General features: G+C 40.6%; 1 protein-coding gene and 1 long non-coding RNA gene across 4 annotated transcripts in view; one reads left to right on the forward strand and one right to left on the reverse strand.

The window, feature by feature from the left end:
* LOC144586703 (uncharacterized) overlaps positions 1-26,740 on the forward strand; it is a 48,789-nt gene that overhangs the window by 261 nt on the left and 21,788 nt on the right. The window lies entirely within an intron of this gene.
* The window catches only part of CACNA1D (calcium voltage-gated channel subunit alpha1 D), a 293,778-nt gene continuing 270,747 nt past the window's right edge, over positions 3,710-26,740 (reverse strand). For all 3 annotated transcript variants that reach the window (XM_078385334.1, XM_072989635.2, XM_078385335.1), the window contains 7 exons: positions 23,187-23,587; positions 21,499-21,525; positions 19,343-19,492; positions 17,518-17,681; positions 13,482-13,603; positions 10,225-10,545; positions 3,710-6,092 (listed from right to left, as the gene is read on the reverse strand). In XM_078385334.1, coding sequence (XP_078241460.1) covers positions 5,799-6,092; positions 10,225-10,545; positions 13,482-13,603; positions 17,518-17,681; positions 19,343-19,492; positions 21,499-21,525; positions 23,187-23,587 — 1,479 coding nt within the window. In that variant the 3' untranslated portion in view covers positions 3,710-5,798. The remainder of the gene's footprint in view (positions 6,093-10,224; positions 10,546-13,481; positions 13,604-17,517; positions 17,682-19,342; positions 19,493-21,498; positions 21,526-23,186; positions 23,588-26,740) is intronic.

The following is a 26,740-nucleotide window of genomic DNA, read 5'->3' on the forward strand; positions in this document are numbered from 1 at the left end:
TGTGTGTCTGTGTGTGTTACTTTCATGGATTATTTTTTATATTACAGAGATCTTCAAAGTCTTCTGTGATTTGTTCTCTGGCGCAATCAGTGGGGAGAACCATTTTAAGATATTGCATATTACTAAAAGCTACTATGTGTGAAGGTAAATATTGGGCTAGTAATGCTAGGCTTGATGGAAAGCAGCTGTTTGCATGACTGGAGATGATTCTTCAGCTATTTTGTGTATATGCTGTGTATCAAATTATAAGGTGTCAAGCCCCCTACAGTCTGGACACCTACATGTCACAGTAACTATCTTGTTTCTTGTGTTGCCAGAAACCTTGGATGATGTTGTTTTTCGGGAATGTATTTATTTCCTCCATGTTTCCCCTCTTTCCTTTTAACATATCTTGATAGCCCCTGCCCTTATTCACTAGTATTTGTAATAGATCCGTGTTAAATGCCTGGAAGCACTACCTTAAATGACCTTAGGGCTAGTACCTCTCCATTTAGATCCTATTTACACCTAGACAATTAGAGAAAATACACACAAGTCAGTGCCTTCTTTTTAACTGCTCATAAATTTGTTCGGTGAAAAAGAGTTTGGGTAGAAAACAATTACACGTCTGGAAGTGCAGGAGAAGGCAGGACAAACTTAAGAATTGCCAAAATTGTGATGCTAGCATGTCAGCAATAGTCATGTACAGAAGCAATGAATTCTGGGAATGGCTGCTGTTGCTAGAAGAACAGAAAAACACTGGGGATGAAGCCAACTAGGATTTGAATGATTGCCTGAAAGTGACAAGTGAGACTGTGTGATATTGAAACCTGCTTGATCTTGTACAGTTATATGTATAAAATAAATATGATTTGCTGAAACCAAATCTGCCTAGCCAAAGGCATATCAAATGGAGGGCAATATCTCTGAAGGGCCTTGAATTGACAGCTGTTTCTATTCTGAATTTCCACCTGGCCTTGGTGTTATTCTAAGGGGAAAGAGGGGGAAAATAGACAAAGGCTGTGCAGTCCCCAAAACCATTCGAATGAAAGAGCAGGTTATATCTTTATTAGACTTCAAATTGTTAAGACAGGAGAGAAAGGGATTTGGGGTATTTCTAGCAGCATCTAACTAGAACAGAATCAGGGAAAATTGTGCCTCTGCCCCAGAACAACGAGGTCTCTGCTGTACCCTTGGTGGAGGAAATCCATCTTTGCCAGGGCTTGGAAAGATTCCTTCTTTGGATGTCTCCCAGAATCTGGCCACTGCCATGCTGACTGGGGGATTCTGAGAGCTGAAGTCCAAAAAAGCAACTTTTCAAAACTGATTCTTGCTGCTCACATTGATGCCCTTTAGTGTTGTCTTCGTTGTCTTGGCATGGTTACATGACATTAGTTTTTACAGGCTATTTACAGGCCTACTCTCAATTATCACAATTTATCTTGGGCTACAATTGTGATTCAATAATCATTTCTATCAGATAATGTTACTTTCAAAAAGAAACTTGCTGTATTACATTGCTTGGACATTATTGCAGCCTGTAGAAGTAAACTATTGCATTGCTTCATAAAAACACATTACCATTGTTTATTTATTTATTTATTAGATTTATACCCCACACCATCTGGCAACCAGGCCATTGTTGTTAACGTGGGATCCTTGAAAGATGTAGAAAAGTGCTTTCTGGTTCCCCCAAGAAAATCACTCAAGACTCTTGCAACTCTAACAGTAAAACTATAATTATCATATTAATACCATTAACATATTGATTTTGCTACTCCCGGGACTGAATGGAACCTTAGATAAGAACCCAATCACACTGCACTCACCTTGGGTTTTTAGGTATTAATGGCTGGAGATCATCCCTTTTGTGATTTGCTCTGGAGTGCTGTTCAGGAGATAGAAAGTGGATAGAGGTTTGAATGTATGCGTTTTCTTTTGGAGGAAATGCAAAACTCTAAAAGATCCTTCCACTCCCTGGAGGACAGCACCTGATAATCCTGCAAATAGAAATAACTTAAAGAGACAGACAATTATTCACTTCGGCATCCCTTAATGGGCTCCCTCCCTCTGCCCACACTTATTCTTAGTCTTTCCCTTGATTAATTCACTTTGTTCTTTTCAACCTCTATGTCTGAGTTTGCTATTAATTGCCCAATTACACACTATCACTCCTTCTTGTTTTGTTCTCCCTTCTGACCATTGTTTGCCACACAGCACCTCACAGGTGGTATAGCAACGCTACTCAGCAAAACTGCATGATATTGAAACCTGCCTAACATGCCCCTCCCTCATCAAGTCAATATCAACAAGCAGATACTCCACTCTCATTCCACTGAATTGCAACCATGTCCATTAATAGACAAATAAGGGACGTACCTTTGGCTGCTGCAAAATGTAATTTGTTACATAACTAACCCATTCAAAAAGTGAGTTACTTCCAAACTCTGATTCACGTACTATAAAGAAAGCCTGTTGAAAGGCTTGTCAGACCCAGAAGCTATTTCTAACGCTTAGACAAAGTCTTCTTCCATGCAATTTGAACCTTTTGGTTTAGGGCCTACCATCTGAAACCAAAAAGAACAGATTAGTTCCATCACCTGTGTGAGACCCTTTCAAATATTTGAAGGAGACTAGATGCTCCGTAATAATCTCTTCTGTAGCATAAACATATTTAGCTCCATCTTTGTAAGACAGGGTCCACAGGTTTCTCATTATCTTCATTACCCTTCTGCGAACACATTCTAATTTATTGATACTGTTCATAAATGTAGTCGCCACAACTGGACTCGGTATCCAAGGTGAGATAGAAAGCATAATAGAAAGCAAACATTACATCTCATGACATAGGCAGTAAACATATGTCAACAAAGCACAAATTTGCGCTACCCTTTTAAGCTATTGCATCACATTGCTACTTATGCTTAACTTGTGGTCTAACTCCATTTCACATGTTCAGTTGCTAAACACCCATCCTTTATTTGTACATTTCACTCCCCCCTCCCCCAACTAATGCAGAACTTTCACATCCATTTCTATTGATATTCACTTTGCTAGTCTTGGACCAGTTTTCCATTCTGTTAAAATCTTGAGGATGGTTTCTGTCTTATACCATATTGGTCACACTTCCCAGTTCCATGCCTCCTCTCATTCTCGGTCACAGATTATTCTTTGAACAGCTGTTGATGAGAGGCTGCTGATGTTTACAAGCAGCTAGATATCCTCCAGCTTTTTAATTATTATAATAATAATAATCTTAGAATTGCAAAGCTGGAAGAGACCCTATGGATCATCAAGTCCAGCCCTGTCAAGGAAGCACAGTCAGGGATTGAACTCCTATCCTCCAGCTGCCCAGCCAGATGGCTAAATGACCGAGCTATCCAGCAATTCTCATGGCAATGTGTAAGATTGCACTATGCTCATCTTCAAAAATAACCCAGAAAATGGTCTGTGCTATTTGGGAAAGTGGAAGCCGCATATATATTTTTAACTGTTTATTGTGCAACAGATGTGTTTGCTGGGAGGTTTTCCCTTTAAACTAGTTGCACAGTTCTTAGTTCTTTCATAAGGGCTTCCACTGGAGAACATTCCCGTGAATTATGCCCATGACTGTCAAGGACAAGTGTTCTAAACCATAATCTCCTACTCCTTTGTATTGTATCCCAGCCATGAAGAAACCACACTTAGATTTTGATTTGTTGAAATTTCTAAAAAAAGAGAGAGTCCCAAGTATAATAAAATTATTACACATTTTTATTCTGAAGAACATTTTGCATTTCTTTTCATACAAAATGATGTAGGTCAAGAAATAATTTAGAAACCCTCAAATCATCTCTTGGCATCTGAAAGAAGAATGATTCAAGAGGAGGTCTGTAAGGTATCCATAGCAAATTAGCCACTGTGTACAAAATGGTTCATGTATGTCACATTTGTAGAAATGTGATTTTAATTGCTACCTATTTTGTTAATACAGGTAAAACCTGGTAAGCTTACTTGGCAAAGCAAGCCATTTTACTTAGGGTTAATAAAGCAGACTTTGGACATGTACTGGTCCCCAAAATTGTATTAGCCTTAATTTCATGATCTGACTGCATTACAAACAATATCCAAGCCCTCCTTTAATTGCATAAGAAGAAATCCTGGAAACAGTACACATAGAACAATGAGCTTCCATTCCTTACTGTCGACATGTTAGGAATCTTTTGGCCCTATAAATGGCCATTTCATCAGATGCTCTACTTGTTAAGCTTGTTAACTTTTTGCATCTACCAACTAAATTATTTCTTCACAAGATGTCTCCACCAAGAAGAATACTTGGTCACAGCTCAAAACAATGGAAGTTCATTGAGAAGTAAATCCTGTTGTTTCAAATGAGGCTTACTCCCAGAAAAGTGTGCAGAGGAGTGAAGCCATGTGCCTAAATCTACATGCTGGGATCCACAAAACCAACATTGTAAGTTCCCATCGGTTCAGTGACGATGCCTTTTTTCAAACAAGCAACTAGATTGAGGCCTCAGTCTATAAATAGAGCAGTATACCTCACAGCTAAAAGAAAACCTTGTTAGAAATAGCCCAATTGTACATTTTATCTTTACTTATCTGTTATTGCAGGTGTTGTAGTAGAAATAAATGCACAGCTTGTTGTCAATCAAAAACGTGGCAGATAATTCCAGATGTCTTAACTTTCCAAATACAAGGTTGCAAATAATTATCTTTCATGTCTTATGCGATAAATTGAGATTCCTATTGTCTCAAAATATTTTATAAAATCTCTGTAGCATCAAGTTTCTTAAATCTTTGCTCCAAAAGCATTTTACAATGAAGAAATAAGAGGTGGCTCTATTTAAATATTGAATCCTATAGTTCTATACAATCCAAGTAAAAATACTTCTATCTAGAATTCTGTGGAGAATTACAATAATTATGCTCCATAAATATTGCTGCAGTTCAATTACGGTACAATAATTACAAAATATAGAACATCTCTTTACAAATACAAATGATTGTAGATTACAATTTATTTACAATAATCTCTGCTATATAATTTTTAACAAACTATCTTATCTAACTCTACTTTTAACCTGGTTGCAAGTGCATTGGTAAAAATGCAGTTATTCCAGTATGGTTTGCCCTTAATGTGATAGTCATAAAACAGACTATCTTTAATGATATTTTGCTATGTAAACTGGTGTTACATATGAGTGAAATGCTCTTCAGCATCATTCCAATGAAACAATCTCTTGCAGGTAGAGTTTGACAAACTGAATTAGGCAAATGATAATCATCATTTTAAAAAAAGGAGGAGGCAAATTTGAAAATAAGATCTGAGTGGATATGCTGAATGAAGTGGATGTTTGATATGTGGTGTAATCAGAGGTAATGACATTTTTGATTGTCATCACCATATCCTTCTCCTGAAGACTTTTTTTTTTCAAGTGCCAACCTTTTTCCACTGAGAAACTTTTACACTCTGAAGAGCAGCAGCACAAAATGAAAAGGCGGTTATCTTTCAAATTTCCCTTCATCATCTGAAAACAGGCTGGCAAGAATCTCCACAAATCTCAAGATCAGTCTTCATTCACCGACAAACTCAAGATTCTGTAGCAAAGGCCTTGTAGATGTCCTGCCACTCGGATCCTCGTTCACCAGACCAGAGACACTTCTTTATAAATAAAAGTATGGCTTCCTCACAATGTGACATCCTCACTCGTGCAAAACTTGATTCCTTATTAATTCCAACTAGTGCCTAGCATCTTGGAACTATGAGGCACTTTTGTTTATTTGAAAACAAACATAACATTTTTTTCCCTTACTAAATACTATAAGGTTGTAATGCATATCATTTCATCAGCTAAGTCTTCTTCATATTTGCCAGTTTCTGGCTCCTCATCGCTATAGCCAGGACCATAGTCTTGAAGTTCATAATCTTGTCTGTTTAAAATGGGGAACATGTCACCATTGGCTCCATTGCTAATGCTCCCATTGAGAAGGTTACTGGCAGCACTTTCCATCTCATCAATAGTCATGTCACAAGCGTCTGCAATCTCATGTTTTGTAGCAGAAACAAACTTGGGGTCCTTTGCATACCGCCCTAATCCTTCTGATATCAGTACCTGAAAAGCGAAGCACATATAACATAAATGATCAATTCAACATTTCAAATAAAATGTCAACAGAAAGTAACAGTAAAGCTTCAGTACTTCTGTCCATTTTATGCCAAACATAAAACTATAACTTAAATCTTTCTGCTGCTTCTCTGTTTTCCTGGTTTCAGTTTCTCCACCCACATGCCTCCATGGAAGAGTCAGCAGCCAGAGTAACTATGATCACACAAAATAGTGTCAGGGAGTATAATAACACTTTTTGCTAGTAGTTTACCAGGATAAGCATTAACTATGTTTATATCAGATTAAGATTATTTATGTCATCGCGAGGTAGAAGGACAGAAATACTGGAATATACAGCTTCTCTTGAACGAATTCTACTGTGTAAATAGTTTCTTCCAATAAATCTTGCTGCTCTGTAAACATTCCTTCCCTTAGGCAAAACTTATAAAAGTATCTTCTTTGGAATTCTTTGGTAACCACCTTAGCATGGTCAGATATCCTTATTTTTCACCTACACATGGTTTACTGGTGCTCAGATTCTCAGGTCCTTGGTGATTCTGTCTTCCATATGTGGATGGGAGGGGTTAATACTACTTTAATCATCCTCTCCCATCCCATCCTTTGCCATCTGCAGGTTGTGTGTTCCTTCTTTCTGGCTCAATGAATAAGGCCTTTCTAGTAGGCCATACAAGCTATGCATGTTCCTTGAGGTCTTTTGAGGTCTCTGAAAGGTATAAGATGTGGCTAGGTGATCTTGATAGCACTGAACCTATTGGATCCACTTCCTGTACTTCAAGACCCATGACAGGGCTATCAATCATGGCTGACACATCTCTCAACTTCTCTTCCTGCCCACTGTGTCTGGGAATAATCAGGGCGACCTCTATCTCCTTTTCTTAGTTCTTTCAACTAGAAGTGCTGTCCCAGGACCAGGATCTCAAATTCCAATACAGCCGCTTTTAGATCATTACAGCTTGCTCCATATTCTGTTACTTTACATAGACTGTAAGACTAATCAAACAAAAATCTGTCTACATGTGGGAACAGGGTTCTAGACATAGAATCACAGGGTTAAAAGGCACTTGCATGCAGGAAATAAATTGCTAAAGCATCCAGGGCAGCTGCCCCCCCTTCTGCATTTAAAAACCTCCAGTGAGGTGTCCATCACCTTCTACATTAGGCTATTCCATTGGCCAACAGCTGCCTTGTGAGACAGAGAGAGGGCGGTAGGCTGTTGCCTTACCTAGACTGCAAACAGATACGGAGCAGCTGCACCAGAGGAAAAGGAATACCAAGTAACTTTTCTCTTCTGTCCATGGCTATGTTTTTGGTAAATGGGCTAAGATATCTCCGCGGTCCCAATCTTGTAACATAACAAGGAACAGGAGTAATTTCTGAATTTCATTTTTCAAAAAGCAAGCCAAACTCTAAATCCTTGTGGTTGCAAATAAGGCATGGCGTATATGGAGGAGTCTTCAGGGATAGGCAATGGCAGGCACATTCAGCTACTTCTGCATTTTTTGAGTGAATCCTTCTATTCTTTCCTGCTCAAAATGCTGGCAGATATGGGAATAATTCCAGGATCTCCCTTAAACAGATTGTACCACATCTTATAAGGCAAAATCCAAAGAAGCAGAAAACATGTAGCACCTTAAAGACTATTATATTATAAAGTAAGCTTTCGTGGAAACTTCCACTTTGTCAGATGTCTTCATGAAAGCTCACATTAAAATATAATACTTAATCCTTAAAGTGCCACATGTTTTTGTCTTTTCTTAATTTTTGTTTTGTTATGTTTCTTTGGATTTGCCTGATATGCTTGCACAGACTAACACGGCTACCTCTCGGAGTAGGGTCAAATTCATCTTGGTAGCTTTAATGACACTGTCCAGCTATTTCATCCTCTGTTGTCCCCTTCTCCTCTTGCCCTCACACTTTCCCAACATGAGGGTCTTTTCCAGGGAGTCTTCTCTTCTCATGGGATGGCCAAAGTATTGGAGCCTCAGCTTCAGGATCTGTCCTCTCAGTGAGCACTCAGGATTGATTTCCCTTAGAATGGATACGTTTGATCTCTTTGCAGTCGAGGGAACTCTCAAGAGTCTCATCCAGCACCACAATTCAAAAGCTTTTGTTTAGTCAATGAAGCAGAAGTCAATGTTTTTCTGGAACTCTCTGGCTTTCTCCATAATCCAGTGCATGTTAGCAATTTGGTCTCTAGTTCCTCTGCCCCTTCGGAATCCAGCTTGTACTTCTGGGAGTTCTCGGTCCACATACTGCTGAAGCCTACTTTGTATGATTTTTGAGCATAACCTTACTAGCGTGTGAAATGAGTGCAATTGTACAGTAGTTGGAGCATTCTTTGGCACTGCTCTTCTTTGGGATTGGGATGTAGACTGATCTTTTCCAATCCTCTGGCCACTGCTACGTTTTCCAAACTTGCTGGCATTTTGAGTGTAACACCTTAACAACATCATCTTTTAAGATTTTAAATAGTTCAACTGGAATGCCATCACCTCTACTGGATTTAGTGTTAGCCATGCTTTCTAACAACAAATTTTTTGAACTTGACTTTGCTCTCCAGGATGTCTGGCTCAAGGTCAGCAACCATACTATCTGGGTTGTCCAGGATATCCAGATCTTTCTGGTATAATTCTTCTGTGTATTCTTGCCACCTTTTCTTGATGTCTTCTGCTTCTGTGAGGTCCCTACCATTTTTTGTCCTTTATCATGTCCATCTTTGCACAAAATCTTCCTTTAATATCTCCAATTTTCTTGAATAGGTCTCTGGTTTTACACTTTCTATTATTTTCCTCTAAATCTTTGCACTGTTCATTTAAGAAGGCCCTGTTGTCTCTCCTTGCTATTCTTTGGAAGTCTGCATTCAATTTTCTGTAACTTTCCCTATCTCCCTTGCATTTTATTTCCCTTCTCTTCTCTGCTATTTGTAAGGCCTCGTTGGACAGCCACTTTGCTTTCTTGCATTTCCTTTTCTTTGGGATGGTTTTTGTTGCTGCCTCCTATACACTGTTTCGAGCCTCCATCCATAGTTCTTCAGGCACCCTGTCCAACAAATCTAGTTCCGTAAATCTGTTCTTCACTTCCACTCTGTATTCATAAGGGATTTGGTTTAGATTGTACCTGACTAGCCCAGTGGTTTTTCCTACTCTCTTCAGTTTAATCTTGAATTTTGCTATAAAAAGCTGATGATCAGAGCCACAATCAGCTCCAGGTCTTGTTTTTGCTGTCTGTATAGAGCTTCTCCATCTTTGTCTGCAGAGAACATAATCAATCTGATTTCAGTATTGCCCACCTGGTGATGTCCATGTGTAGACTCACCTCTTGTGTTGTTGGAAAAGAGTGTTTGTGATGACCAGCTTGTTCTCTTGACAAAACTCTATTAGCCTTTGCCTTGCTTCATTTTCAACTTCATTTTGAATTCCCAGATTGGGCAAGCTTAATTCCCAGAATTTTACATTCTTCTTGTCATCTTCCAGCAAACTTCCTCAGGTGATCAAAGCCATATGAGCAAAGAAAACTATCATGGACATTCCAAATCACTGGTTTGGTGGCTAGAAATGTTTATTTCATATGTATAACAGGAACATTGCCTCAGACTTTATTCTCTTGTTTTCACAGAAATGTTGAAATCAGAGAACTAGGGGAAGCTAACAGCAGAATGCCTGGAATCTAGGCAACCATCGGATAATCTCTAGAACTAATCTACTGATTGCAGGATGCATTATGTTTGAAGTACCTCTTGCTCAATTACACTATTTTAGCTTCAGTATTTCCATGTATAACATGGAATATAATAATAACTTGCCTGATTCAGTTACAGAAATGAGCAATAAACAAATTAAAAAGAACTTTGCACGATGAGTTATAGCACCCAAAACTGTTGATTTTCAACATGCATGATTTTTATTTTATTTACTGATGAAGTTTGTACTCTTTCTCCTCTGAAATAGTGAACCAGAAAAAAAAATCAAATACAACAAGCATCATTTAGAAACGTAACATCATCTCCAGAGATTAAAATAAAATATTGTATGTATAATACTTGATAAGCCCCCTGTGTTCTGACATGATTACACAAATGTCAATCACGGAGCACAATATAAAAGCAGGAAGCACTTACCGCTTCTACCAAACTGTCTGCACTTCTCTGTTTGTCGCTATGCTTATGCCTAAAGTCACTCGGTACAGTCAAATTAGCTGGTGTAAATGTCCGATAGGCAATATCAGGATCGTCGGTGTACCAAGAGCTCCGATGCAAAGAAGGCAAGCTGCCGTTCATATATTCTGTAGAATCTGCTTGGTCAACTTGGATTAGTGGGGTATAATAAGGACTACGGTCCGGGTTGGGTGGGGTGGCGGGCGGAGTGGCCCAGGAACGTGTTGAGCGACTGGGGGAATGTCGGTGAGCTTTTGTGGCATCCAGGCCTGCGACAGCCATGACCTGAGAAAGAGATGAAAAGCTGAGATACTCACTGATTTATAGAGGCAACAGTAGGTAGCTTGAGAACTAATCATAACCAGTAACTAAATTTCTTGGTCATCTCATGTCAGATAGGATGCTCAGACAGTCGTTTTTTAAAAAACAAAGGTAAAGAAAGAAGGGAAATAGATGAAAAGCCAACAAAAATCTTATTTAGTTATTTCCTTGTACAAATTCATTGTTGGGTTGCACATAAAGTGCATTCCCCCCAAAACATCTGACATGCGTTAGAAATCTTTGTTCATTCAGTGCCAAAGTCTGAAGAGAATTGGTTGTTGTGGATTTTTCTGGCTGTTTGGCCGTGTTCCAGAACATGGCCAAACAGCCCGAAAAAACCCACAACAACCATCGGATCCATGCCATGAAAGCCTTCTTGAACACTCAGAAGAGAATTTATTGCATTTACAGAGCTGCCATGATCAAGAAACCTGACATGGTAGGGTTCCTGCTCACTGGAGTTCTCTGACCACATTCACCTGGACATATGTGGACTGCCCTCTTCATGTGCAACACATGAAGATCTTTGTAGCACATTTCCAGGTGGTGGAGATGTTCAGGGGCCAAGGATTATATGTGCACCCCCCTCACCACCATAAATACAGTGCTACACTTGAGCTGGTAAACAACTGTGTAAGGCTAAAAATTGCTATTTTTTTCCAATTTATTTCAATATAGAACTTTGATCTCTCAGTTGGCATGGAGGACCAAATGTCTTGATGAACAGAACCCATCTTTCCAACTCTGTTCAAACATTCCTAGGTTGCCTCTTTTTGTTCATAGATGCCAGTTAGGGATTGAAAGAACACCCACTACTGTAAATTCCTTCTCATACATTTGGGCTATCTCAACAGGACTAGAAACCTGAATGAGGAGTTTTAAAGCCCTGACTCCAGCTCAGACAGAAACAGGAAGCTATTTTTCTACACCCCCAAGATGTCTAAATTTTATGCAAAAGATCTCTTGTGCCTTTTTCCTTTGAGAAGCAAAGCATGTTTACATATACAGTCAAGAGCTGGCTGAAAGATGAAAACAATCCATCCAATGCTTCACATCCTCAAATAAAGCACCACCCTAGTTTCAACCAATTTATGCAATTTTGCACCAAAATTGTATATGTATTCAATTTTGCCGGTGTGGGAGAATATTGAGAATGTCAGGAAATTTCTCGCCAGCCTTGCTGATGAAGAGGTGGGGAAAAGGTTTGAATTCATTGTTCTTGCCTGTGAGGAGAAAACCAGCAAGGATTTGCATCCTTAGTGGCAGTGCATATCCCTACATCTCCCCCATCATACAAACCTAGGCTTGGAGAAACAATGCTTGCTGACAGATATCCAGAAATACTCCCTCTGTGATATTTTGAAACTGCACAAGTATGACCATAGTTTGAAACCTTAGGATTTAAAGTTCAATCACATTTGTCTCTCCAAATATCAGAGTAAAATCCAAGAAATTGAAATCTCTGGAGTCTATACAAACAGCTCTACAGCTTTGGAGGAGGAGGTCCCAGAGAGGTTCTCCTACCAGCATCTTTGGGGAGGGGGCGGGGGGGCGGGGTTGGGCAGCTGAATGTTCCCCCACGTCTTTCACAGGGGAAGATGTTCACCTCCAACATTTCTTCGGTCCATCCTGGGTTTGCTGCTTGTGTCTGATGTTGTTTCCAGTTTTATGGCTTTATGTTCTACCCAGAACTTACATTGCCTTCTGGTCATTGTTTACATCGGGATTTTTTTCAGTTTTAACTTGTAAACCGCCCAGAATAGTGCCTGCAGTACAGGGGGCCCGTATATAAACCAAACCCATCAATACATGTAAAGAGGCGTCTCCCCAAGTGTCAAGGTCTTTGAGGAAGGCACTTCTCTCAGTCCCACCCCTGCCTGAAGGGTGCCCGTGAGGGAAGGCAACCTTCCAGGCAAGGCCAGGCCTCAAGCCAGGGTTCGAGCCAGCCCTTCCACCCTCCGGCTGCCGCATGTGGTGGGCGTCCCCGTCTCCCAGGGATTTTTTGTTTCTCAACCAAATGCCACCCACAACTTAGCTCTCTGTATAGGCAACTCGGCAGCATTTTTCCTTCGCTGTTGCCAACAACTTGCAGTCATTCAGGACATACATTTTTTTCCCTCCAACTCCCCCCTCCCACACACACACACACCACCTTCCCGCTTCAATGCAGCTGGGCCGGGGGGGGGGCAGGGGGAATCGTCTAAGCACTTATGTTTCCTTTTGCTGTCAGGATCCTTTTTGGGAGGCGGGTGTGTGTGTGTCCTGGTTACAAGGAGAGTGTATGCTTTTTTTTTTTTTGCCGGGTAGGTGGGGCTCGTCAGCCATGGAAGGCAGCCCATCCAGGAGAAGGAAAACTCCTATTTCAAACCTCCACTGCCTTGTGGCTATATCCATTCATGGAAAAGGCTTCAGGAGTTAACCTCGAGGCAAAATCCGGAGCTGGAGTCCCGAAGGCAGCATGTGTCGCTCTGCCAACTCCTGCGACATTGCTGGAACCAGTTGTATTGGCTCTTGCCTTTCCATTGGACCATTTCAGCAATGTGGAGAGGGGGGATCTGCTGCTTGGGTAACAGCCTATCCTCCATATTACCTTACCCGGGCTTCATGCTCTGGAGAGGACACTCCTCGATTCAGAGCATGTTACCATAGTCTCTCGAGACTGAAGGATGCCTATGCTATATGCCTATGCTATACAAACAGCTATATCTTTCAGTCATCAAAGACAGCCAACAAACTGGATGCCTGCATGTTCTAAAGCACTGATACAAACTTACATGAAAGCCAGAATCCTGTCAGATTTGCACAGTGTAAACCTGAAATTGCTACTTTGCAATAGGTTCCTGGTTCAAAAGTTGTAATTTTGTGATCTGCAACCCGAGCTAGATTTTACTTTAACTTACCTGCTGTTGCATTAAATGCAGGGGTAAAGCGGTGCGATGATGAAATGTAGGGGAGAGTGGTATTTCATCGTGACTGCTCTGTCTGCGGAGGCATTCAAAATTAAAGGAAGAGCGGCGATGTGCTAAAAAAAGGGGAAAGAACTGGTGGTTACCTTTTTCTTCTAGAAAAGTAACCATGCTATTTTATGGCAGGGAACATGTCAGATAGTTTAAACCAAACCAATGTGTCCTGTGGCATATTTATCTGGCACAAGTAGGCTGCATGTCCGGAAAGGTTTATGCTCAACAAAACTTGCTTTCCTGGCTATCTCTGCTATCAGGATATATTTATTTTACCTTTTATGCTTACCTTATAAAAAGTATTTTCCCTTGTGTCTCTGCTCAGTTGCACTTTCTTTTATATACTGACATAAATAACATAAATAATATGGCATTCTTGATCAGGGATTACAAACAAGTAATTTATAATGATGTTTGTGACAACACTTTTAAATTGAGTGGTTATAATAAGAAGTATGTAAAGAGGCCGGCAATTTCTTGGCCTGTACATGTCAACAGACCACAACTCCCATCATTCCCCACCACTGGCCATCCTAACCAGGGCTGATGCAAACAGAAGGCCCAAACACACAGAGGTCACAATCAGCCCCCTCACAGCCCCCTTTAGGTGTGGGGCAGTCCCTACTATAAGGTCAAGAGAAGAGGCTGCTTCAGGGAGCCAATTTTGGATGTTAGGAAGAAAACCAACAAACATTATTTGATCTTTCTTTGGTCAGTTTTTTTAGTGGCAGAGTTGGAGAACAGTGTTTGCGGGATCTTCTGCCCCATGTGCCAAAACCATTTCACTGGCTCTGGTCCCTTGGCAACTGGAGTTGAAAAAATGAAATGGGAAGTATTTGCTGCTTTGCCTCAGGCAGCAATACATTCTGGGACAGCCGTGTATAGCAGCAAATTGTGAAGTAGAAGTTGAGGGAGTCGGAGGCCAAGACCACCACCACCAGCACCTTTAGCAAGGAGGGTAAGCAGGGGCTGGGCATGGCAGGAGGAGTTCCATGCAGGCAAAGGCCACCACACCTATCATGCCACAGTTTCCATCTCTGTAATGTCTGATCTATAGCCGGAGTGTTTTTAAGGGTATTTTAAACAGTGTTTTGTAGAAGCCCCCAAAAAAGGACCTAGTTCACAGACCACTGTTGGAAAGCACTTTGTTCAGGATGGTTTATGAAGTATCTCAGAGCCTGAAAATACCAGTAACTTCCAAAGCTGCCAGTTTACAAAATAAGATAACCAGAGGTTTAAAAGTTTACTTTTTTGGACTATCACCCCGAGAATCAGGAGATTCTGGGAGCTGTGGTCCAAAACAGTAACATTGACCTCTGAAGGTAGCCAATATAAAGACAGCTGGTATATATCATAATCAAATTTAGGATGAAAACTTCTTCCTGTTTTTTATAACCAAATCCCCTTTAAATTAGTTTAATCCACTACTTTTTCCAATTTCTGCATGAAAAAGCTGACTGTTATATTATGTTTATCTTAAAAATAAGCAGCCTAGCCTTTAATGATATTTTTTTAAGAAATCGTTAGACACTGCTGATTTTCACTTTCTGAGAAATGGAGGAAAAAACTACAAGTATTGAAGGAGTGCGTATGTTGACTTCTTTCTGATAAACAACTGCTGCCAGAAAGCTGTTAATTGTGTTAACAGATGGTATTTCTTTGGTGAAAGAGACAGGAGAGGTGCCAATATGTGAGTCACTACAATGACAGATCTATTTGTTTAGGTTGTATCAATATTGTATTCCTGTGTACCGAGGTGAAGTACTTACTCTGGAACAAAGGGGCCAATAATCACCCAATGTTCTGACCTCTAAAGTCAGTCTTTATCCCTGCACAGATCCAAGTGACAATGTTTATTTGCAGCATATAGTGACCATGGTTCTTTCAACACAGAATCTGAGATCATGTTCCCTCAAGGACAGGAAACAAAGATACAAAGCCTGCTGTTATGTATGAAAAAAAATACTGTTGTCAGAGTTCTTAGGTTGCACCTTAAATCAGTTGCAAAAGTTAATAAGGTTGCCCCGTGCATTATTAAGAGATGTAGCCATGTTGATTTGTTACAGTGGCATGAACAAAAAGCCGTGCCGCTCCTTCAAAATCAGCATATTTATCATTTCATGAGCATCTGTGGACACTGTTCACATTATAAACTGCTTAGGTTCTCAAGACTCACAAAACTCTTTGTTGGTTTTGAAATACTCAACTGTGAGGGGGCAGAGGGAGAAGATCCTGCCTGCTTTCTGATGCAAGCAGACCTTGCAATTCTAATTATCCACAGAGTCAGATCCTGTAGGCCTGTTATGTGCATGTGTGTTTCAGCTCAGAAAGAGCAGAGGCAAGAACCCTAATCTCTTCTTTCTCTCTTTTTAACAATAACTTCTCAAATGATCTTGCCAGCCTGGCCAGTGGCTATGCTGTTTGGGTTATTCTGAAGCTTGCAGTCCCCCCACTTACTCCATCTCTGTGAAGCTATATTCTGTGAGAATGTATTGCAGCCTATGTTTGTGTGCTTCAAACCAAGGCAGGGAGAGACCAATTTATATGACGCTAGGAACCCAAGAAAATGGGAAGGAAGATATGACCACTTTGCTCAAAAAGGAATAGAGCTCCGCCATAACCACAGCATCAAGAAAGCAAGGGCATCACCAGTGCTTGGCAGAACTCTGCAGGGCACTATGCTGCAATTCTATAATGGAATTCTTCATTCTGGGAGTTCCACCTGCCAGGCTGACAACTGAACTGGGCTCACTTGTACGAAGGCCAGGCTGGAAGGTCTCATGGCCTTGAATAGGATGAGCTCAGGCCTAGTTTCCTGTTGGAAGAGGAGGCTGAACCTGGTGCTTGCTGGGATTCACAGACACATGAGTGAATATGACACAGACCAAGATCTCTGACTTGCCATTTAAGAGCAGATGAGGCAAGGCATGAGGTGAAGAGGAGGACAAAAAAAATCTCATGCGTATGAAGGAGATTCTGTTCATGGTAGGAAATTCAGGATCTGAGCCAATCAAACCAAGAGCAAGTACATATTACATCTGAGTAGTTTTTATGCCTGCATTAACATGCCAAACATGTTGCAATTCATTGTAAAAAAGGTCAAATTATTTGTATGTTTTGGGACTCTAATAGATCAGGTGCTGGCCTATTTCAGATGCACTCATGGTTAAATCATGCTTTAATAATAGAGCAGGTCTCTCCTTTTCCTTAAGAAGGGAATTTTTGATCCTCCTGAACGACCTATGATCATTTTTCGTTACATTAAAATTAAGGAAATTAAGGTACACCCTATGCTGCATTTGGGTATCACCTTAAAGATTTGCTGACTGGATAGCTCAGTGGTTTAGGTTTCTAGCTGCAGAGCCAGAGGTGGGAGTTTGGTTCCCCACTGTGCCTTATGGGAGTAGAGCCAGCCCGTGTAGCCTTGGACAAGGTGAACAGTTCTAGAGCAGCTCCTAGAAGTGGTAAGTCACTCCTGAGTATCCCTACCTGGAAAACCTGGAAAAGAGTTATGTATGTCAGATTTGACCTGATGGGACATGATGGTGATGATTATTTAAACCAAAGATTAGCATTAAGTGATGAACCTTGGCCTTCTGTACTCCATCCTCCCCTTTCACTCTCTAGCAGGTAACAACTCAACTAACCATAGTTTGTTGCTTTATGTGAATTCAGCCAAACTATTGCTACTTTTAATTATGGTATGGGTTGTCTGGACGTACAAAGGTTAGCTGGTTTTAGCAATTTATATCATAGTTAATGACAAAATGACAAAAACATAATTATGTGAAAACACTTCCTCTTTCTTGTGGTGGCACCAGAAGGAAAGAAGGCACAAAAAAAACAAAACAAACAAACAAACAAAAAACCAGACACTTGAAGCTAATTCACTTGGTGATAACTATCTTGGGAAACCCCAGTCCAAAAGCAAAGAAAACTTATCTCCATGTATGAAAATCAGCCTTAATCTACTCACGTGGAGGTGTTGGAGGTAGCAGCCGTCTCCTAGGAGATCTTTTTGAATCATAACACATCTGTGACTCATCTTCCTCGTAGAAACCGTGTGGGTGGTGATAACCCTTTGGCCGTTCAAAATCTAGGTCATTACAGTGATACCTGCTATGGAAGTCATGGGTATGCCTGAAGTAAAGAAGCAGATGGTTAATGAAACCACACAAGCAAACTTATCATTAGCCTCATATTCATTGGCAACCAGATTCTGAAGCAGATGTATTTCTTCTCGATTTATTCTAGCATACATAGGCCAATCCATTATTTAAAATGCCACAGGATTAATACCGGGGGACCTCATTGATCACAAAACAATAATGATTATTGATTTATAAAAACTAGCTCCCTTCACCTGTTTTTAAAAGCAAACATCTAGCTTTGAATATTACATTCAATTAATAGTTTTTTAGGGTACTTTTTTTGTCCCCATGGCTTGGGGAGCATATGTGTGCAGAAAAACACACCGTTACTCTAGTGGGGTTTTTCCCCTCACTAGTGTGGAGTGAAGAGCCCCCCCTTTCACCACCTTTCTCACTTTGGAAAGAGAAATCAGTAACCAGATCTCTAGGGAGAGAATGGAAAAAATTCTTCCAACTTTCTTTAGAAAGTGATCCTGTAAAAATTCACAGAGAGACCCACCCCTACCATGGCGTGCATATGTGTGAACTATAGAATGGCTTCCCTGCGGGATCCCAGGGATGGGGACTTGTGACTTGCTGTCGAGTTGGACTTAAATCACACCCATGACTTGGACTTGACTTGGGGGCTTCTAGGCCGACTTGCGACTCAACTTGCAACTCAGATCCTTTTGTCCGTGTTGTCAAGTCCCTATGTCTCCCCATCTCCACCAGGCTACCTGCTGCTACCACCAACATCTTCAAATGCTGCATATCAGAGGGTTCTAGCCTGCCATAGTCAGTGGGCAGGTCCTTCAACCTGCCTCTTCCTCTAAGTTGCCCTGGTGATGTTCTAGCCTGCCATGGAGTGTGATCAGGGGGACTTATAGTAAGTGGCAGGTCATTAGGCCCTCTGCCTTCCTTCTTTTCAGAGGGCCTGTCTGCACTGGCCTATCAGCTGGTGAGCACATGCACTGGGGGAGGCAGTGGCCTGGCTCTTGAATGGAGGCAGCAGCAGCAGCTGGTAGCTTGATGGCAGTGGGAGGCCCAAGTCTTTGGTACCAAGTCGTGAACCCAAGCCTGGGGGGGGGGGCAAACGACCTGTGACTCAGATTTGGGGCTTGGGATTTTGTACCAAAGACTCAGACTCGGACTTGAGACCCAAGACTTACCAACATTCCTGAGGCTGCACACAGTCTCCAAATGGTGGGTTGTTTCATGATTATAAAGCACAGATTAAAAGATCTTATACCCAAACCGTAATATAACTGCACATAGTTTAATAGCAAGAGAATTATTATATATTTTAAAAGTAGCCATGGGAACGTACACAAATATTTCAGAGCAGTTAGTGATAACAGGAATACCAAGTCATTGTTTTATACATCCAAAACTGCAATAGTTAATTTAGAGTTATTTAAAAAAATCTGTGAGAAAGCATAACATTGAATTTATTGTCTGCTTGCTATCAGCCCATGTTGAATTATGTTTTCTGTTATACAGGAACCAGGGATGTACATGCATGTCTTTGTTTCCTTTTATTTTTACAGTATAAAATTCCTTTTCAATAGGTTTAGCCTGTTATCCTTCACCTGCCTGGGGTTTACTTCTAAATAAGGACAAATATGATTGCACTTTGAGAATCGTTACATAGTTTTCTCAGTGGAAACGTACCTGCCTCTCGACAACATACTATCTTCTTCGTAGTACTCTTCACCACTATAATATTCCTGATCATCCAAATAGCAGTCATCATTATAATAATCTCGGATTTCATGGTCTTCTCGGCAAATTGTGGGTAGATGCCTGTCACCTGATTCTGACCTGTAGTTAGCACACAGATATTTGGAGATGCCATTTTATTCAGATTATTATTTTTTTATTTCCTGAAAGAACAAGACTGAGATAAATTTTTGTGCGTGCATGCATGTACTGGAAGTTTTTTTTTTTTTTTTTGCAGAACTCCATATTTATGCACAGCTGTCTTGCCACTATACCTGTGTATATTATTTTGCAGCGGTATTTAGCATAATGTGGATATTATCTTCAGATTTGTTTCTACTATGATTTTTTTTTAAATGGTCTTATTTCTTCTAAAATTTCAGGGTCTAGCAAACCAGTTAAGATCCTCTGCAAAAGTGTAAGGTCTAGCAAAAATACTGTATTGCTTCTTTAACAGCTGGGTTAGGTCCAGATCAGAACAATAAAGAAATACCCCCCAAAACTATATGAAGAAAATTTTAAAGACCATTCAAAGGGAAAAATCCAGAATAAGAGTGAAATGCAGCAGGGAAATACTGTGCAAAACCTATTCGAAGGAAACACTTCACAATCAAGTTAATGCATATCACATTGTTGAAGTAATTCCATGTCCCTGAGTGGCATCTCATGGAAATCACTTCAGAACAGTGGCTCTTAGTTTTTCAAGAACTGGGGCCCAAATTAACCCCAGTGTGAAACATGATGTCCATTGACAGAGTTGTTTCTATTTAATATTGCTATATTTATATTAGGAGTGAGAAACAGATCTAGCATGCCTCATACGAGCCTGCTTTTCCAGTGGGTTGGACAGGCTCATGATGGCGGTAAGAGACACTTGAGCATTCCCATTTTGTGCCTCTTAATTTTGAATGACTGCACTGGAACTAAATGATTCTCTATTTTCTGTCTCTTTCAATGATGCCAACTTTCCCTTTCTGCTTCTGTTCTTCCCCTTCTCCAAAACACAGCCATGACATCTTAGGTGAGGATATAATCCACCAGTTAAATAGCACTTTAGGGTTGATTAGATATTCTGCATGATGTTTGATGAAAGAAACACAGGGCACATCTACATGGGTTCTTTTGGAGGGAGCTGGTACAGGCTAAATAAGGTTTCTTAGGGTCAGGTGGAGGTGCGATAGGGCAAATCCAAATAGCACATTGGAGCTCAAGCAACCCTGTTTGGTTCAGATCCTTCTGATAGTGTCAGGTGGCTTACTACACAAGCCACTTCAGGATACTTGCAAGTTGAACACTTCCTCTGCTCCTCAGCGGATGGGTGGGGGCAGGTAAATTTGTTTAAAAAAAAAAAACTCGGGTAGATTATTGCTGAGGTGCTGCATCACTTAAAAAAGGAAAAAAATATTTTATTTGGTTTGTCCAAAGGCCCAATTGAGAAAATTACTTCCCACGACCCAAAGTGCTCAATTTGCCAATATCAGAAAGTCAAACCAGAAGGAATCTGGACAGTTGCCAAGGCTCACTTTTGGTCCATTCCCAGAAAACATACATGCTGGAAATGGACCAGACCAGAGTGATGCTACCCAAACCAAGGAAGTAGAAGCCCTTGACAAGGGCTCCAAAAGTCATGGTTAGGACTGCTCTGGAGAAACAATTATGTTGTGTGATTGCCAAGAAAAAAAGTGAACCACACTGTCATCACAGTGAACCAAACAGTGAGACAAATGCTCATCTGATTGAGCTCATATCACTGTGTCTCCCTGCTGTGCCTCTCCACTGACATGTGCAAAGGCATTATATAATTGCACTGTTGATACCAAGTCATATTTTGTTTCATAGGACAAATGCAAGAGGGAGTTAGAGGTAGATGGAAGGTTAAAGATAGCTCCAGATTTTCTGTAATACTGTATTAAGGTTTTGACCCATTGTGGAATAGCCATAATAATCTGAGCAATTCTTTGGGCCACGATAGTCAATAAATACTGCTCATATTACATACTGATATTTTAGCATTTTTAAAATCTGATCGAAGTATATATGGAAGCACTTTTAGCTAATACTGTTTGCTACTGCATGATCTTTCATGTATGAAACCTTTATGTACGTACCTTATGTAAGCTTCATAATAGCGAGATCTGTTGAAGAAAAAGAGAAAAAATTATGAGTGTGTGGGGGGGGGGGAAAGCATAATTACCATTCATGAACTAATGGTAAAGTTCTACCGTGTAGTTCAGTTTACTCATCTTAATGAGAGAGGGCTTTTTCTGCAGTCGTCCCAGTTTGCAGAATGCTATCCCTTGGGTAGATTGGGTAGATTATCCTTCCTCTGACAATTGAAGACCACAATCTTCAGGTTGACTTTTAATAACTGTGACTGAGTCCCTACTGGTTGTTGTTGTTTTTCCTTCTGTTATTTTAAGTTTTAAGTTCTTTTTTTAATTTAAGTGGAGTTTTAATTATTATTAGATTGTGAGTGGATAGTTCAAAGGTTGAGGTCTCTGGATGCAGAGCCAGAGGCTGGAAGTGCAATTCCTGACTGTGCCTTCGAGGAGAAGAGCCGGTCTGTGCGGCCTTGGACAAAACGGCACAGTCCCCAGGGTGCTGCTGGAAGAAGGAAATGGTCAACCACTTCTGAGTACTCCCTACCTAGAAAACTCTTAAAAAGTGTCACCGTTAAGTCAGAATTGACTTGACAGCATGCAACTATTAATTATTATTGCATGTTTAATTGCTTTTTAATCTGTAATTTATTGAGCTTTTAGTATTACTTGTTAATTTCGTGACCCGCCTTGGGTCCCATCACCAGGAGAAAGGCAGCCTATAGCTGAGACTGATTAAATAGATATTTATATTTATAATATATATATATAATAATAATATATTTATAAAATATTTATAATAAATAAATATTTTTAAAACATTAGCATATCAGTTAAATCACAAATCAGTTTAGTGAAACAGAAGCTCTTTAGTTCTGAGTTTGTCTGCTGAGCAGCACAACATACTATCTATGTTTATAGTTATTCAATTTATCTAAGTCTGTTAATCATGACATGCTTACAAATACCTAATGATCTGACAATCTTCCAACATGAAGTTCTTGCAAACAGTTACTAAACACGAGCATCCAACATTGGCTAGCCACTCACACAACAGAATTTGGCATAAGGGAGGAATGTCACTTTCCACAATCACCTCAGAACCCTTTTCCAGCATTCTAGAGAAACCCCACCAGTGCCAGTTTTTGTGCTGCAGAAGGGAGTGAAAGGGAAAGAAGTTATACGAAACATGAGAGCACGAGGCTGGATTTGGGATTCAGATGGCCAAGTGCATCAGCATATGTATCTGAATGAAAAACCAAATGAAAATGATGGACTAAAAGTGCAATTGAATCAAGCAGCTCAGTCTATACCACAATTAAGCTTCCAAACACGCACATGTACATGCGCACGCACATGCATGCAAACAAACAAAAACAAGGCAAATACTTTATTTAACCAATGGTTAACTGGCTAAAGGAGCCAAAAATGAACAGAAAGATCAGTCAGAGGGTTCAAAACATTAGTCTAGTTATGCAGAAATAAAATTTTAAAAACGAAGAAACATTAAGTTGCACATTGTTTTGTGAATCATGTTGCGCCCCTGATTCTGGGAGAAAGGTGAGACACAAGTCAAAAGATAGACAGCTAAATAACTAAACAAACAAACAAGGTTCAGTTACAAAAACACTATAATGTTAGCATTCTGTATAACAATCTGATTAGGATATAATGGACCAACTTATAATGGGGTTTACCTTCTCTTGTGAGACCTTCTACGTTTCTCATGGTGATCCCTTCTGGAGTGTGAACGGTGCCCAGTTTCAGATATATGCTCATGACTTCCAGAGCGTATGTGTCTTCCATTAGCCACTTTTGACATATTGGCATTATTGAGGTTAGCATTTGTTGAGTTTGGAACGTGCTTCCCTACTGAATTGTGATTATGATGGCTGTGATGGCTATGATGGCTATGATGGTTATGGAATACAGAGTTTCCTGCTGGAGGATGCACATTTTTCTCAGTCGTCTCACCCGAAGATGGAATAGAAGGCCTTTGGACATGCAGAGGGCGGTGTGTGGTATTGATCTGTTGAAATGCATCTCTTGTCTCGTTGCTAACATGATTGACATGGTTTCCGAACAGGGCACCATTTCTCTGTAATGCAGAAGTTAATGATCAATCAATGAATAGAATAAACTCATGAAAGCAAGCTTGTTTTTGGCATATTTGCAAACTTCTAACGTAGCATATCCAGGGTCCTGGGGGTCGGGCAGTTGCATGTTCATAATACTGTTTTCAGAAAAGGTATTCCATAGTGATATGAAGGGTGCCCATGAACATGGCAGCTTTGTCACAATGCCAAATTGAGAGACTGCTAGCAATGGCAAGGAGCAATCATTTTCTTTATCTGTTAACAAGCGTTGTACCATAGATACCCGGACTACAGCATCTGCAGCTGATAGACAGCCAAGCAAAATCAATTAAGCCAAAAAACAACAACGTATCTATGGCACTTACAAACCATACTATTGAAAGCATAAAGCTCACTACAACTGACTTAAAGCCATGCCACAATTACAACGGTGTTGCAGGTCATTCTAGAATTGTGACTGTTCTCTTCCCGGCAGAAGAGCAAGTAGTACTCCACTGCATCTGCCAAACTGTGTGACTGTAGTTGACCACCCATGCAGCTCAACCTGTATGTATGTATGGTGGTTCATACAGTAAAGTGCTCTGATTTTCTTATCCAGAGGGTGAATTGCATGCAACTCTATGATTCTTTTACACCTAACCTAGATGGTGCAGTTTAGCCAGGACTAAGATGGAGATAGCAGCAGTATCTCTTGCAGTTCGATCTAGAGAAGACAGAAGTAAGGATAATTGGCAGAAGGAAACAAGTGGTAAGATGTCTGCCTCCAAAGTCTTACATCCTCCAATTACTGCTGTCAACCATTACTGCTCTATTCTCAGATTAATTACAGGAGTAATCTTTGTTGAGTTTTAACGATTGCATTGCCAGATCAACTTTTTACTCCCATGAAGAAAGCAAGAAGGTCACAGCTAAGCATGAAGATGCTTATTGTTTACTCTTCATATTGTGTTCATATTTTTTACTGCTTCTGTTCATGGAATCTCCATTTATCTGTTTATTACACATGTAAAATAATGACTGAATTCAGCACCTGATAGCATGTTAATTGTGTCAGACAGAATTCTGTTAACCTGTCTTCTAAAACAAAGCAAGTCATGTTTATTCAAATTACATGTAGGTATTTCTCCTCCAAAATCCTAGAATTATGCGAACTAAAAGCAAAAGCAAAAACAAAAACACCCAGGCTTTTTGCCAAGTTAAAATGTTCCTTTGATGTGTTCATCAGCAGATGTGTAACTATAGGACAGAACTCTGTTCTCTACTGTAAGCTACATATCCACAGATGAACACATCAAAGGAACATTTTAACTTGGCAAAAAGCCTGGGGATCAGAGTTCTTTGCTTATTCCAGTTTGTTTTCTGGAGGTTCTGGTCTGGGTCAGTTTTTTTACTTTTGGAAAAGGACTTCCTCTGGTATGAATGATGCCAGGAAGGGAGGTACTTCCTTCTAATCCAACTTGGTTACCAACAGCCCTGCTTTGTCTGGCAGGAGACTTTGCCCCTCACAGTCAGGAGAAAAGTGGTGGTGGTGCCAGGAGGGTTCCTTCTGCTCTTTCCATTTTCCTCATTTTGGGCAGAGGGCCACAATAAGCACTGAACAGTCTTCTGACTGCTATGTATCGTAACCCTTTGATTTGTATTCCTGTACTGAGCACTGAGGTTGGACTCAATGGCCTTATAGGCCCCCTTTCCCCTTCATGGTTCTATGATAATGTCCTCTCCCTTCTCTTCCAGGGTTCAGGTAGATGCCACAGCTGTTTAAAGACTTCATGATCATGAAGTTCCTTCTTTCCCTCTCTTAGTGAGGGAACACAAGCAGAAGAGGAGGAGGAAAGGCCAGGAGCCATGGAAACATTTTATTTAATTCCTTCAACAGACTTATTTATCAGGGCTCATCCCAGTTACCACCAAAGGAGAGGCAGGGAACCGGTTGAAGAGACTGATCTAGCCATAGCAAGAGCAGCAATTCCTTCAACACATGGAGGAATGGGTTGGGAATAAGAAGATGAATCCAGGAGGCACAGCTCTGGCTGGACAAGTCACCCCACTCTGGCAGGTCTTTCCCTCACACAAGTTTGTCACAGCATAGATAAGGGTGACTGTGCCAGCAGAGGGGCCTGCAGAGAAACACATGCAGGTTCCACAAGTGATGTCTCACCTTAATCAAACCAACCTCTTCTTGGGAGGGTGCTCAGGCATACTTCACAGAGGATATAACAGACTCTGGGGACTATCCAAGACTCAAGGTGAGGGCATGGCAAAAGAAATGGGAGACAAACCTTTTTTTAACTCTCAGAAGTACTCAGAAGTGGTTTATCTTTCCCTTCTTCTGACGCCACTCTGGAGCCATGTAGTATGACCAAGGCCACACACGATGGCTATTTTCCTGGGAGCGACAGTGGAGAATTGAGCTCCCAGCCCTGGGCACTCCTTCTCACTGAGCTATCCAGCCAGGCAAAAAAAAAGAGGGATAGTGGCATAAAAAGAGGGTAAAGATGCCCATCTAAGAGGTCTCAAGCAACAGAGAGAGGTGTAGAAACAAATCCCAATGCCATCTCTCAATTGCTTATGGAAAGCAAAGTGGTGAGTTCTCCTCAGTGAGGAAGAATGAAAAGGGGAAGGATCAGTCCCATTCCTTAGCAAGTTAAATAACCAAATGCACAAAGCAGTGACATCAAAGCTATCTCCTTTCTCCCAGCCACTTCTCATCATCTGATGGCTTCTACTAACCCTGAAGGAAGACGGCTCTTGGAGGACACAGGAAGGGATCACTTGTTCGGTGTTTTTGCATTTGTGTGCCAAGGTCCTCCTTAAAAGCCATAGCACTTGTAGAGATTTAAAGCTAAAGGAAACACAAAAAGAGTGCAAGGGCCACTCCAAGGAAGCTAAAGCTGTTTTTCTTCAAAATAACCCCAAGCTACATTTTATGTTCTTCCTAGACACCTTTGGAAAGGAAGAAAAGAATCATGCATTCAGAATAAGCCGGTTTGAGGCTCATGTTATCCTTTTTTCTCTTACAGATCTTAAGACTTACTAAAATATATGTGACAATGTGTATGTAAAGTGGTAGCAGGTTGTTTTTAATTTCTTGTTAGCCTGCTCCCACTAAGTAGGAAGACGTTTTGTCTCAGCACAAGGATTCCTGCGCCCAGAGT

The sequence above is a fragment of the Pogona vitticeps genome, chromosome 2, assembly GCF_051106095.1.
Source record: "Pogona vitticeps strain Pit_001003342236 chromosome 2, PviZW2.1, whole genome shotgun sequence".
Classification (NCBI taxonomy): domain Eukaryota; kingdom Metazoa; phylum Chordata; class Lepidosauria; order Squamata; family Agamidae; genus Pogona; species Pogona vitticeps.